The following is a 12,286-nucleotide window of genomic DNA, read 5'->3' as shown; positions in this document are numbered from 1 at the left end:
CGTTGGTGACTTCTTGGAGGAAATTCGCTGTCGCGTCTTCTTGGCGTTGTCCGAGGTGTAGGGATCCCGGTACTTGTTGCAACTGCTCGCTCAAAAATGACGCTCGGTTCCATGCCCGGGAGAATCTCTATCCGGATTGGTTTGAGCTGGCAGGCTGTGAGCATTGCATTATCCGGATGAAAAGGATAAACCCAGCAACGCAACTCAAAACACAACCCATGCAATGTATCCGCATCGCGGTAGCTCCACGAAGCTCCAAGCTGTAGAGTATTTACGCAAGGTACAGAAGAGACATTTCATTGTGTTACGGTCGATGTAGCTCCAAGGTGGTGGTCGTCCAGGGATGCGGATGTCGACCCTATGGCTCAGCCGCTTCCTTGGCTGCCTGCTTCTTCTTTTGGTCGGCCTCATAGCGCGCGCGATGCCAATTGCCCATCTCTTGGTCGGTGATGCCGCAGTCGCCCACCTTCCACGCCGCCACAACATCGTGTGGCTTGATCATGATGCCCGAGTGCTGCTTAGCGACAACCGTGTGTGTTTCCTTGTCGTAGACAAGGACGCGCGGCGCTGACAGCCTGTTGTACTCGTCGTCCTTGGTGAGGATCTTGTTGAGGCCATCGGCAATCTGGACAAGGTCGCTGCTGTGCCGGAAGGCAAAGAACGAGGTGCCGTTTGTGGTTTCGCTGGCCGCTTCGGCCGTCGCGTCCAGGCTGTAGAAGAGCACCGACACGTCGTTCGGGTTGGCCTTGGCGAACGCATCGAGCATCGGCGTCAACTGCGGGACGCGGTCGTCCTCGGGTTTTTGCGCCCACTTGGCGTCCACGTAGAGCACGACAAACCGGTTGAGCGCGTCAAAGCTGCTCCCGGCTCCGGTGGCATCGACGATCGTGTCGAGCGGGAGCTGCGACAAGAAATCGATGCACGGCACGTCCGGGTACCGGAGACTGCCCCAATATGCGTACACTTGTTCTTGCGTAATGTCGTCGCCCGCCGCCCACATGGAGAGGAGTTGATCGGGCATGAGGCGCAAGCCCACGGCGGCCTTCTCCGAGTAGACCTTGCCCGTGTCGCGGTCGATGGCCAAGACGGCGGGAATGCACTGCAGCGACGGGTACGCCTTCCCAAGACGCGCAAACGTCGCGTTGTTCTCCGCGTGCCACGTAAATCGATTGTACATGGGCTTGTCGCGGAGAGCAAAGGCCTGCATTTCAGCGTTGAAGTCGCGGCCAAAGTACACGACCGAGACGTCGTTCGGGTGCGTCTCGAGAAACGCGAGAAGCGTTGGCGCGAGGGCGCGGCACGGCTCGCACCAGTAGGCCGAGATGAGAAAGAGGACCGTCGGGTTGAGGTCTGCAATCACCACGGGCTGGCCGTTGCTGTCGACGAGATCGCCGAGCGTGTTCTCGGCGCTAAAGAGGTGGGCCCAAAAGCCGGTGTCGCTGGTCGTTGTCATGGTGAATTTGAAAATGCGGCCAAGTGTCGAGGCGACCGATGTGCAGGTACTGGATTTTTTTTGCGTTGGTGCCGATCGGAGTTGATGAGGCGCTAAGCAGAACGATCTGCGAAGGTGCCCGTTGGCCCACGACCTCTAGTGGGCCAACAAGACGCACGCGCTCGACGCGCCTGTCCGAGTTTGCCGTTGGACGCGAATGAGAGTAGAGTGGAACGTCGTAAGCGACAACAAAAAGACACGAGAAACCACATGGACGACGGCATGCGTGACCAAGCGAACGTGCTCTGACGCTTCAATTGAATTGGCGCATGGAACGTGACCCACGGCTTAACAGAGCGGGTCAAGCTGGCGGCGTCCTCGAGCAACCAACATATGGTTTCGTACGTATTTGCATCGTCATTTTTCACCTTGTGCGACCATCTTATTAATAGCACTCGGAGTGTCATATGCACCATCACAAGTGTCGATAAACTCGAGCGCAACGGGTGCGACTACCGTCTCTCAAAGTGCCTCTGGCGGAAGCGCCGCGCGGATCATCATCGTGTGATGTAGTTGTAGTACCAGTCGCTGGTCGAAGGCGCCATAAACGTATTCCGATCTCAACTCCATATTGCATTTTTTGTACAACAAGAAACGGCTTGATGGTCGTCTTGACCTCATGTTGAAGTAAGGTTATAGCCGTTGGACAGCATCAGTTGTCGACCGGTGTGGAAACGGCGTGGCGCGGGACCCGGTGCGGTACGTTCTCGAGCGTAAATGGTGGTATCACCGCATCTTCTTTCTCCTCGTCCTCGTCCGACGTGTGCAAAGGACCTTCTTGGCGTCCACGTGAGACATCGCTGCTGGTCACGCGACTGCCATTTTGGCGCTTCAAGCGCTTGTACTCGGTCAGACTCCACCCCGCCGACCAGAGCGGGTCCGTGTCGAGTTTCAAGAAGGCATCGAGCGCCTTTGTCCCGTCCCACGACAAATCAACGCTGATGAGCTCCCGCAAAAAGGCCTCCAGCTAGAAATCCTCTAAGTACTGAGACCAATGCGAAGCGTCGCACCATGGCTTGGCGAGTAGCGAGGTGCTGGTGCGTCGGAAGCACGTACGGGACTTGCACCGCCTTGGGTGGGAACGGTGCGGTAATCTTGCCGAGGTCGTTCGACGCCGCCAGCTACAAGCAACTTAGCCTTCGTGAGCACATACGCGTCCTTTACCTGCTGCTTGAGCTTGTAAAAGTCAGAGTACCGGTACTCCAGTCGGCGCGAGCAATTACGCACCGCGCACTGTACAACAAAGCTCTACTGTACCCGATGTCACTGGCCGCAAGCGGACCTTCCGTCGTACCACGTACGGCGCGCGCGACCAGCCAGACTTGCGGATGTCGTACTTGACCACACTCACCATCACACCAGGTGTCTTGCCCATATTGCGACGCGTTGTAGAATGGAGTGAACAGCTATCGACACGAGAGGCGATGCAGCATCGACCTGCCAGCTTTTTAGCTGTTTTTTCCGAGTACGAAGCGTGTCAACGGTCGCAGAAGCAGCCCAAGTCGCAGATCGTACTTGCACATGATGGGTTACGACGAACGGTTCGCCATGGCTATCGCGGTGTACTTCATACCGTTGGCGCCAACCTTCTTCTTGCGTTCTTCCGCCTCGAGCTCGCGCTGCTTGAGCTCCTGTTGCCGCTTGTGCCAATACGCTTGCTTGGCCGCTTGGTCTTTGACCATTTGCTTGAGGCTCGTCGGCGTCGCGGGACCTTTCTTGTTGGAGCCGTTCGCTTCTTGCTCGGACTGCACCTGTTCGCACACAAACTGGAGCGCTGTGACCCACGCCGTGCGCACTTCGGCCGACTCGGCCTCGAGCTCGAGGAGCACGTCGCCCTGCATCGAGAGGATCTGGAACGACGTTGTGGCCATGGGCGTCACAGCCTTGATGGCGCCGACTTCGATCTCGTTGGGCTTGGCGCCTGTCGCCTGCGCGTCGGACGTCCAGAGCAGGACCTCGTCCGAGTCGGGGTGCAGCTGGAGGTTGACGGCCTCGGCGCCCGTGCTAATCCCGAAGGTGTACTTTTTGCGCTTGAAGACGCCGCCGAGGCGCAGGAACGTGAGCCGCTCGTCGTGCTCGCGGATCGCTTGGCACTGCTCGAGGCAGTTGAGGTTGCCCATCCCAAGCCGTTTTTGTCTCGGTGGGAAATAGAACCCCACGGTGGGATTTTCATCCACACCATTTCCAGATATTTTGAATAGTGTTAGCTCGGTTCGTGGCAGCACCGGCTACGAGCAAGCAGCACCAGGAGTGCGCAGTGCACCAAGGTAATGGGCACGACGTCCGAGTGCATTGATCTCCAGAATACCTCGTCGTGGGTAGCTGTAGTTTCTAAGCCCAAGCAAGAGGCAAACATGGCGCCAAATATATTGGACTCGGTCCCGCCATCTTGTCGAAAGAACAACAGTTACGTTTGCGTGTCAGTGCGAAAGCCGCGTTGGGCAACATGCTGAGCCCAGAGTCGACCGCCTACTACCGCGTCGCGCCACCGACGAGACCGAGAAGCGCCAAGACGGTGCAGTCACCAAGCCTCAAAGTCATTCAGCGGCAGCTCCAGCTCGAGACGGCACCGAGTATCGACGTGGAGGGTGTCATCTTGAGCAGTCTAGACGTCGCCGCCGAGTGTCTCTCGCTCACAGGTACCTCTGTCAGTCTCGGGACTTGCCACGTGTCGACGTGTGATAACCCTAGATGCCTTTGAGCGGTCCAAGACGCGACGGAGCTACGAGATGCACGTCAAAGAACTCATCGACCGCGTCGGCATGCATCGGATGACCCTCCGCTTTCTGCCGCAGTACGAAGCTGCGTTTGCGCGCATGTTGCACCGCGCAGCGCTAAGACGCATCCGGTACACGCTGCTGCTCGGGTGTATCAGTCTCTTGGGCAAAACGCTGTACACCCAGTGCAGTGGCACACCAGCGGTTTGAGCCTCTTTCATCGGTACTTAAACTAACCTGCGTTTAGCCGGTCGTGTGGATCGGGACCGGATGTGCCTTGTCGGCGCTCGCCATCGCTTTTGGCTGCACATATCGCGAGGCCTGGACGGGCTACTGCGAGGTGTACACTTCATTCGCCTTTGTCGTCGTCGCCGCCGAGCTCACGGCGCAGAAACTGCTGCTGTCTCGCCCTGGTCCCGTCCTCGAGCTCTTTGTGTGTTTCATTCCGATCTTTGGTATCACGCGTCTGCGCTTTGACGTTGCTTGGCGCGTCGTGGCCGCCACCATCTCGATGCACCTCGTCGCGCTTCTGGCGGCGGGGCAAGAGACTGTCCCGGACATTGGCTTTCAAGCGTGTGCACTATTTCGCTTGAAACGGTGTCTCATCAAGGATCGTAGGTTCAGCTACCTCGGCGGCATTGTGGGCGGCGCCGTCGCGCACTACCGTGTCGAAGTGCTTCGTCGACGCAACTACACGCTGCACTTGCCGTTCTACCCGCGCGAGCTGTACCGCGATGAAATCTTTAGCCAGTGCAAGACACCGGCAACGAGCAAACACGCACTCTTGCATCCGTACGCCAGTGTCTTCTCGTATGGTTGACGATGTCAGCACGTAGGCTCACCTTGCAGTTCAAGCACCCGGCGATCGAAGCGACCTTCTACCGCCATTGGTATCTCTTGGACGGCTCGCCGTTCGAGCCGCTCGACAATCGGCGCCTGCACAAACACGCATTTCGCGCGATTCGATACGCTGTCCAAAGCGTTCTCTTCCAGCAGCTCCTCCTCGCCATCCAAGACCGACGGTCGTTCGAATGGAGACACATTGTCCTAACGCAGCGCGTAGGTATTTGATGGTGACTGACACGCCGCTGTGGCCCTACCACGCGGCCCTCGCCTTGCGCATGAGCGTTGTCGCCGCCTATTTCGGCGCCCAAATATGCATGCACCGCCTCGGGCGCGCGTACTACGAGACGTCTGCGGTGACTGGATCGCCTGTCGTTTTGGAGGAGTCGCCCGCGCTGCTCGAAGCCCCGCCGCGCACGTACGTCCACCGCATGCAGCAGCTGTCGACGGCGATTGTGTTTGGCCACGTACTCAGCATGGGCAGCATCCTGCTCTTTTGCACGCTGTCGTTGACTGCACAGCCCGTGGCCGCGCCGTGCTACTACCTCGGCCTGCTGAACGCGATTTTGTTTCCGCACCGGTCCGGGCTTCGCGTCCGGTACGAATTCGTGATGAACGTTGTTGATACATTGCAACTTGCGGGGTAGGTTTATATACGCAACCGGGGGAACGGTCGCCGCCGCCGTGGTCTTTCTCAGCGTCTGCACGCTCGTTTCGCCTACCCATGTACACGAGTACGGCGCATTTGTTGCCATCGTCCTCGTCCTTGGCATGCTCACGAGCTATGAAGAAGAGGCGCTTCGCCGCTCGTTCTTTGTCCGACGGTCGCTCCGGACGCACGATTTCTTCCAATGGCATGGCGCCGTGCGCCGCCTCGTACCGTTTGTGCGTCGTCGATTGGCCAAAACGCGGGGCCTGCCGCGGCTGCAGGTGACGCCGCTGACGACGACGACGACGACCATCTTTGGACCGACCAAGATTCCAACCTGCAATCTCTTGGCCAAAGCCAGTCGCTGCGGTATGTACTGGGACATTTGCCAAGCCGGCGTTGCTGTCGTGCTCTTGGTGGCAGCGACCAGCCAATAACAAAAAAATCTAGTGTCATAGCCAATGCGATGATTGATAGATCGATACAAAGAGGTATATCTATCTACAACTTGATCTTGATGTTGAAAAAGTCGAGCGCAACCGCCACCAACGAGACGCCGAGGAGGTAGAGGACGAGGACAATCGCGCCGGTCGTCTCAGAGGCGTAGATCGTACGCATGTTGAGGTTCACAGCGCCCGTCGAGAGGTTGGCGACCAAAAACACAAAGAGCTGGTTGCGCGAGATGCCACGGAAGAGAATCGGCACGCGCGGCCAAATGCTAAGAGATATCATTGCATCAACTTGATACACTTTGGCGTACCTGAGCAAGTTGCCGAGCGAGTGCGTCACGAGCACGATAAGCCCCTGGGCGAGGATCCAACCGACATACGGCACATTGAGCTACGCAAACAGAATGCCATCAGCCACTGTATCTTCCAGTGGACGATCGACGACGTACGAGACGGCGCGATGACGGCGTCACGTGGCGCGTAAGCGCTTCTGTCGCAAGGTAGCAGGCAAAGCAGATCATGAAGAGCTCGGCAGCAATCCACCGGCTCGAACGCAGCATCTTGGTACCGACCTTGGATTGGGAAAAGATGATTTGACCAATCGCCACCGACAAAATGTACAGCGGCAGGTAGCCTACGCCATACGGTCCAAGGTCGCACGATGTCATAATGATGTGTACGTACCGCAGAGGCTAAAGATGCCTTCGCGGTTCATGCTAAAGAGGTCGACGCGGGGCGCGTGAAAGATGTAGTCCTCGACGCCGTAATTGGAGAGCGCGAGTTGATAGCCTGGCGTTGAGATTGAGTTTGAGAAAACACATCGACGCGTGTACCAAACAGCATGAGAATGGCGGCGGGCACCGACACAAAGATCGAGCCAAAGAGCGAGAGGAGCGAGTACGTGAAGTAGAGACTCGCGAGCGTGATGTAAAAGTTCCAGTGCACACCGTACTCGGTGACGTGCTCCTATGCGCGAGCTTGAGATGCAAATTGTCCACACAGACACAGTTATACCTGGTAGTTGACCTTCTTGACCGTGATGAAGCGAACGACACCGAGAATGAGCACGGGGATCATTGGGCGGAAGAGACCCCAAATCGCCCGGAACGAGACGCTACGCATGTGAGACTATTGCACTTGTCCATGCTGGGAAATTCGGCGTTACCGAGACGACGCTTTCTTCGCCGTCGCGCCGCGAGCGTACGCCGACGTGAGGGCGGACGACATGATGAAGAGACCGACACCGCTGTCCATCTATAACGCTCGAATAAGATGACGGGCATAGCATACCGTGCGCTTACCAAGCTAACGCCAAAGGTCTCGGTCTTGGAGAACCGCCGGGGGAAAATGGTAAAGTCGACAGCAAGGATCGCAACGACGCTAACTCGACACGGTAAGAACACGAACGATAGAGGAACTACGTACGTGCACACCATCATTTGCGCGCGAAAGCAGGTCACAGCGGGGTTCTCCTTGCCGTTGAGCAACGTGAGCTTCTCGTTGCGCGCGAGCTTTTGGATCGGCTCGTTGGCGTGCTTCCACGAGAGCACGCCAAGGATGACCGAGAAGACGCCAAAGAAGGCTATCCACGCGCCGGGTCAAGAGACGTCAATGCATGGATCCAAGGATGAACTACCCGTGATCGGAAGCGAGTACTCGGTGAACGTAAAGCCGATCAAGATGGGCAACACGAGCACGGTAAACTCAAGGACAAAGAGGATCGCCGTGCGCTGATACCGCAGGCTCAGCAAGATAGCACTTGATGAGAGACGGAGTGTACCTGGAGCTTGGAGCCGGCGAGAAGCCCCGCGCGCTCAAGGACAAACATGACTTCGTTGTAGAACCACATGCTCGTCTAGACACGTCGATTCGAGTTAGCCGGCCACGCCTGGAGCGCCGACGCACCGAGAGGATCGAGAGGATGAGCGCGATCTCGCCCATCGTCGTGCCATTGTTGCCCGAGACGAAGGCTTCCTTGGCCTGCTTGTACGCGTCGCTGTCGATGGCCTCCATGCTGCTGCTGCTGCTGCTTCACACACTGATGACGAAAGCCAAGTCCGGTCGAATAAACACTGCATTTTAGCCAATCCGCGTCCACCATGATTTTAGCCAATCCCGATGACGACAGCGTCATCACCACGCTATCTTGATATTATTATGTGAATACTAAAGACCAGTTTATAGATCTACGCTCAACGCCACGACCGAAATGTTCGCTTCGAACGAGTCAACAGCCTTGCCGCTTGCAGTATTTTCACAACACAGGATGCCACGGCGCAGTCTTCTCTGGGCCGCAGCCACTGCGTGCGCCATGTGCAGCGCAACGTCCGATGACGCCTTCTACACCCCGTGGTCCGACAGCGGGCAGGCGACTACCGACTCGCCGATGCTGCTGCACTCTGCGAACGGGACGCACCCAGTCTGTGATCGCGCGGTCGGTGGGACCACAAAGCCCGACTGCGTGTACCCGATTTTGTTTGCTCTCTCGAGCTGCTTTCGCAACGAGTCGGTCATCGCGTCCATCGAGTCGTGGATCGACCGCCTGCGCGCGATCACGCGCGACGAAGCCTACCTCATCGACGGCCAAACGTGCTCGCTGGTGTGGCAAACCATGCAGCTCGTGGACGATAGCTGCACGAAAACGACGTCAAAGGCGACACTGACATCGACGCCGACATCGACACCGAAGCAAACACCGACACGGGCACCGAGGTCGACGCCGAAAACAACTGCTTCGACCCGAGCTCCGATTGCCATGCACCGGTATCATCGCCCCGAGCACCGCAGCGCCCGCCCCGCGTGGTTCAAAAAGCTAGCGCACGTGACGCCGGACGGTGCAGTGCACGGAAGCGTTTCGCTGACGGCGTGGGTGCCGCGGCCGAATGGTGCGCTCATTGAGGCGCAAGGACGGCAGCTTTTGCATGCGCTGCTGCCTGAGAAACGTATCGTGGCGCTGCTACCGACCGACGATGGCGAAGCGCTTGTTGCTGCGCTCGCTCACGACCGTGGGGTGACGGCGGTATCCAGTATCATTGTCGCAAACGATGATCTGGCAGCGCTAGTGGATTTGGATCTGGTGCAGTGGCCACATTTGGACACGTGGTACTACTGCTCGTCGCAGCTCTTGCATGGCAAGCCGACGTTGTACCTCGATGCGAACGGGACGCGGCACTGCGTGTGTCGGTGTCCGAGTGGCCAGGACGTGGCGCTGCGGGCGTCCGGTGCCGCCTGTGAGCCCGTCGTCGAAGCACCGTCGGACGGGCGATGCGTGCACGCGAACCGCACATTTGTGTACGAGATTGCTTCGCCGTCCATCGATCGAGACGACCGCAATCAATGCCACATCCGCCGACCACCGTCGATGGTCCATGTGCCATTTCCGCTGCAGACGTCGACCACCATAGCGATACACGTCAGAGCCGCGACAAACGCAACAGCCGATGTGTACGCGGGTGAGGTGCCGTCGTCGCCATCGAGGGCGCTGGACAACGTGGTGTGGAAATCACCGGGAGCCTACAACATTGACATTGCCAGCAATGGCACATCGTGTCGCGCCTGTCTTGTGATCCGGGACCTCTACCGACCCCGCAGCACGCAAACATGTCCGAACGTGCTCTGTGAGAGCAGTGTCTGTGCGTGGGCAGCACCAGGCCTTGCAGAGTACACACTGAGCAACCTCGCTGCGGCGCAAGCCAACGTCGACCAGCACGTCACGTACGGCCTCAACGCTGAGAACGATGCGTGCAGTGCAGCGCGATGCGATCTCAAGACGTTCGCTCGGCGGGACTTTTTCGAGCTCAATGAGACAAACGACCGTTTTGACCGTGGGCAGACGTGGCTTCAAGCTCCAATCTCGCTCGATGTTGGCCGTCGCCTCGAGGCGTCTCCGTTCGGCGCAGACGATGGGAAGCTTCAGCTGCACTCGCCCGTGGCGCCGTACCAGTGCACGCGCTGCAGCCACCTACAGACGACGCTGCGGGAGCTCTGGGTGCCGTATACCGATTGTAGAAGCGCCACACCCGCGCCGGAATGCAGCGGCTCGGACGTTGGGTGCACGACACACCAATGCCTCGTGGCCTCGGGGACGACGCTGTTTATGGCTTCGGCGACGATTGCGCCGGCGTATGCAGCAACCACAGCGCAGCTCATCAAGGAGTTGTACCCGACGCTAGCATACAATGGGTCGCAGGACGTCCATATCCAGCTGGACTGCTTCGCCTTGGGCGACACGGATGCCACCTGCGCCCACAACACGACACTATACACGCTTTTGACGCTGTCTTCTGGTCTTGTGGACCATTCACTGCTGGCCAATATGCAGCCTGACGGTGCGCGATATGTCTACTGGCGGCACCGCATCGACTATGGACCGTGGATGAACAGTGCAAAGGAAAGCATCCTTCGTTTCCACCAGCACGAGACAACTCTTCACGTCCAAGCGTGGTCGCAGTGCGGTCTGGTCACCGAGGCGAGCGTTCAGATTCATCTGCACACCCGGGCACCCGTCTGCGTCACAAATGCCTTTCCCACAATGTGGTACCAAACGTCTGTGGTCGACGCTGGATCCGACGTCTTTTGCGCTTCAACCGCAGGGTTTGCCGAGGTGACGTTCGATTTCGATCCGTCCATGGGACTCCAGTGCGCGGAAACGACCCCGTCGCCGTGGACCTTTGAACGGCTTAGGTGCGACGGCCGCTACGCCACCACGTCCAAGAAGGCCGTCTTGGTCGACGCTCGCAGCGCAGTCGTGCGTCGGTTTGCCGTGTACCTGGACCCTTTGGCGACACACGCGACAACGCTCAACATTACGTGCGCGTTCACGTACAGCAGTGTCGGCTACGCTACGACGCATACGGAGCTGGCGACCACGAGTTTACGTATCGTAGCGTGTGCGGGTGACACGGTGGCCTCGGCGGCCGTGTGTCAAGGTGTCGTCGTCGACTGCGAGAGCAACAGAACGCGCGTGCAGTATGTCTCCAAGCGCTGCGACGGTGCTGCAGTGTGCAAGCCAATGCTTGCATTGCCAGTGGACGACTACGACTCGGCGATGCAGCTGGCTTCGACGCAGGACATTTACACGTGCCTCGTCGTCGACGATGCGCTGCTCCTTTTGGCGTCGCACCCAGCGTCTCCTTTCTTGGGGGGACTCGGAATCTTCTGTCTCCTTGTCGGTTTGGTCGCCGGGGTTCACCGCCACCGAAATCGTCCCGTCCACCATGACACCGACTACTACGTCCTGGTCGATGCATAGTTGACCTACACTTCAGCTCCCAAGATCATTGAGCCAACCAGCGCTAGTTTATTCTGTCAACTCAGTTTGAAACCCCACCTTGCACTTGCTCATCGCTGTGTTTTGGACGAGGATCGAACAGGACCCCTTCACCTTCAACTGGTCGTCGCATGTGGGAGCCACCAAATTGCAACTGGTTCGAAGAGATTGTGTACGGTGCACAGTGCAAGAAGAAACATGCAGATGGGGACTCTGCCGCCATACTTGTTGGTCATGGAAGAAATCGCCTGCGACTGCATCGCACACGCTCACCCAAGGAACCTTTGAATGGAGCTCCTTTCTGGCTCAAATGCGCAGTCGACGTGCGCTGCCTTTGTTCGCCCTCCCATATAAAAACGAAGACGACGACAATACCGTTGTGCCGTCATCCTATATCGGACCACATACCGTCCGAGCGTTGGTGCGATTTACAAACCTTTTTCGGTGCTTCCTCGTGCTTCATGGCGGCTATCCCATCAGTCGGCATCTACACTGTGGCACCGATGAGAGATGCGGTCGTTGACCGAGCGTTTGATCCAAGCAAACGTGGCGCTTCCACGCGACGTTCTTCAACGCGCACCAGCTGGCACAAGAAGCTGCCGATGTGGCGCACGGCGCTGTGTGGAAAGGACGACGCTGTTGTGCAACGGCATAGCAAGTGTAACCCTGGACAGCAAACTGTAGGTAGGAAAAGGACAATGTAGACACAAAAATGAACGATACTTAATTGAGAAAATGCAAAACTTAAATATGACCCAAAAGCTTATTGGCAAAGGTCTGCGGCGTCGCTGGCGAGCGCGTCGATCGCGAGGTCGACCTTGTGCAGCGTGATGAGGTCGTGCGTCGTGAGGTCGGCTTCAAAGTGCC

The 12,286-nt window shown here is 58.0% G+C and overlaps 6 protein-coding genes across 6 annotated transcripts; 2 read left to right on the top strand and 4 right to left on the bottom strand.

Moving 5' to 3' along the window:
• Positions 1-284: 284 nt before the first annotated feature.
• On the bottom strand, positions 285-1,481 carry SDRG_04323 (hypothetical protein). The gene has a single exon (XM_008609992.1). The coding sequence runs from the start codon at positions 1,451-1,453 to the stop codon at positions 359-361; it is 1,095 nt and encodes a 364-aa protein (XP_008608214.1). The 5' UTR covers positions 1,454-1,481; the 3' UTR covers positions 285-358.
• A 663-nt stretch (positions 1,482-2,144) lies between these two features.
• SDRG_04322 (hypothetical protein) lies at positions 2,145-2,867 on the bottom strand (the record flags this gene model as incomplete). Its single annotated transcript, XM_008609991.1, has 4 exons — positions 2,145-2,459; positions 2,503-2,613; positions 2,657-2,740; positions 2,787-2,867. 4 exons carry the CDS (start codon positions 2,865-2,867, stop codon positions 2,145-2,147), a joined length of 591 nt encoding a protein of 196 aa, XP_008608213.1.
• Positions 2,868-2,870: 3 nt separating this feature from the next.
• SDRG_04321 (hypothetical protein) lies at positions 2,871-3,629 on the bottom strand. Its single transcript, XM_008609990.1, has one exon. It carries the CDS (start codon positions 3,610-3,612, stop codon positions 3,022-3,024), a length of 591 nt encoding a protein of 196 aa, XP_008608212.1. The 5' UTR covers positions 3,613-3,629; the 3' UTR covers positions 2,871-3,021.
• Positions 3,630-3,938: 309 nt separating this feature from the next.
• On the top strand, positions 3,939-6,138 carry SDRG_04320 (hypothetical protein; the record flags this gene model as incomplete). Its single annotated transcript, XM_008609989.1, has 7 exons — positions 3,939-4,131; positions 4,184-4,413; positions 4,457-4,782; positions 4,828-5,001; positions 5,046-5,231; positions 5,273-5,650; positions 5,700-6,138. The coding sequence occupies 7 exons, from the start codon at positions 3,939-3,941 to the stop codon at positions 6,136-6,138; spliced, it is 1,926 nt and encodes a 641-aa protein (XP_008608211.1).
• Positions 6,139-6,146: 8 nt separating this feature from the next.
• On the bottom strand, positions 6,147-8,211 carry SDRG_04319 (hypothetical protein). Its single transcript, XM_008609988.1, has 12 exons — positions 8,056-8,211; positions 7,931-8,005; positions 7,787-7,880; positions 7,576-7,732; positions 7,452-7,530; positions 7,316-7,404; positions 7,165-7,264; positions 6,984-7,116; positions 6,835-6,939; positions 6,600-6,784; positions 6,462-6,541; positions 6,147-6,419 (listed from the first exon to the last, which is right to left on the bottom strand). The coding sequence occupies exons 1-12, from the start codon at positions 8,161-8,163 to the stop codon at positions 6,203-6,205; spliced, it is 1,422 nt and encodes a 473-aa protein (XP_008608210.1). The 5' UTR covers positions 8,164-8,211; the 3' UTR covers positions 6,147-6,202.
• Positions 8,212-8,388: 177 nt separating this feature from the next.
• Positions 8,389-11,478, top strand: SDRG_04318 (hypothetical protein). Its single transcript, XM_008609987.1, has one exon. The coding sequence runs from the start codon at positions 8,417-8,419 to the stop codon at positions 11,399-11,401; it is 2,985 nt and encodes a 994-aa protein (XP_008608209.1). The 5' UTR covers positions 8,389-8,416; the 3' UTR covers positions 11,402-11,478.
• Positions 11,479-12,286: the final 808 nt, after the last annotated feature.

This window comes from Saprolegnia diclina (genome assembly GCF_000281045.1).
Source record: "Saprolegnia diclina VS20 unplaced genomic scaffold supercont1.10, whole genome shotgun sequence".
In the NCBI taxonomy this organism is placed as follows: Eukaryota; Oomycota; class Saprolegniomycetes; order Saprolegniales; family Saprolegniaceae; genus Saprolegnia; species Saprolegnia diclina.
Note: the sequence above shows the minus strand (reverse complement) of the source record. Positions and strands in the feature narration are given on the sequence as shown.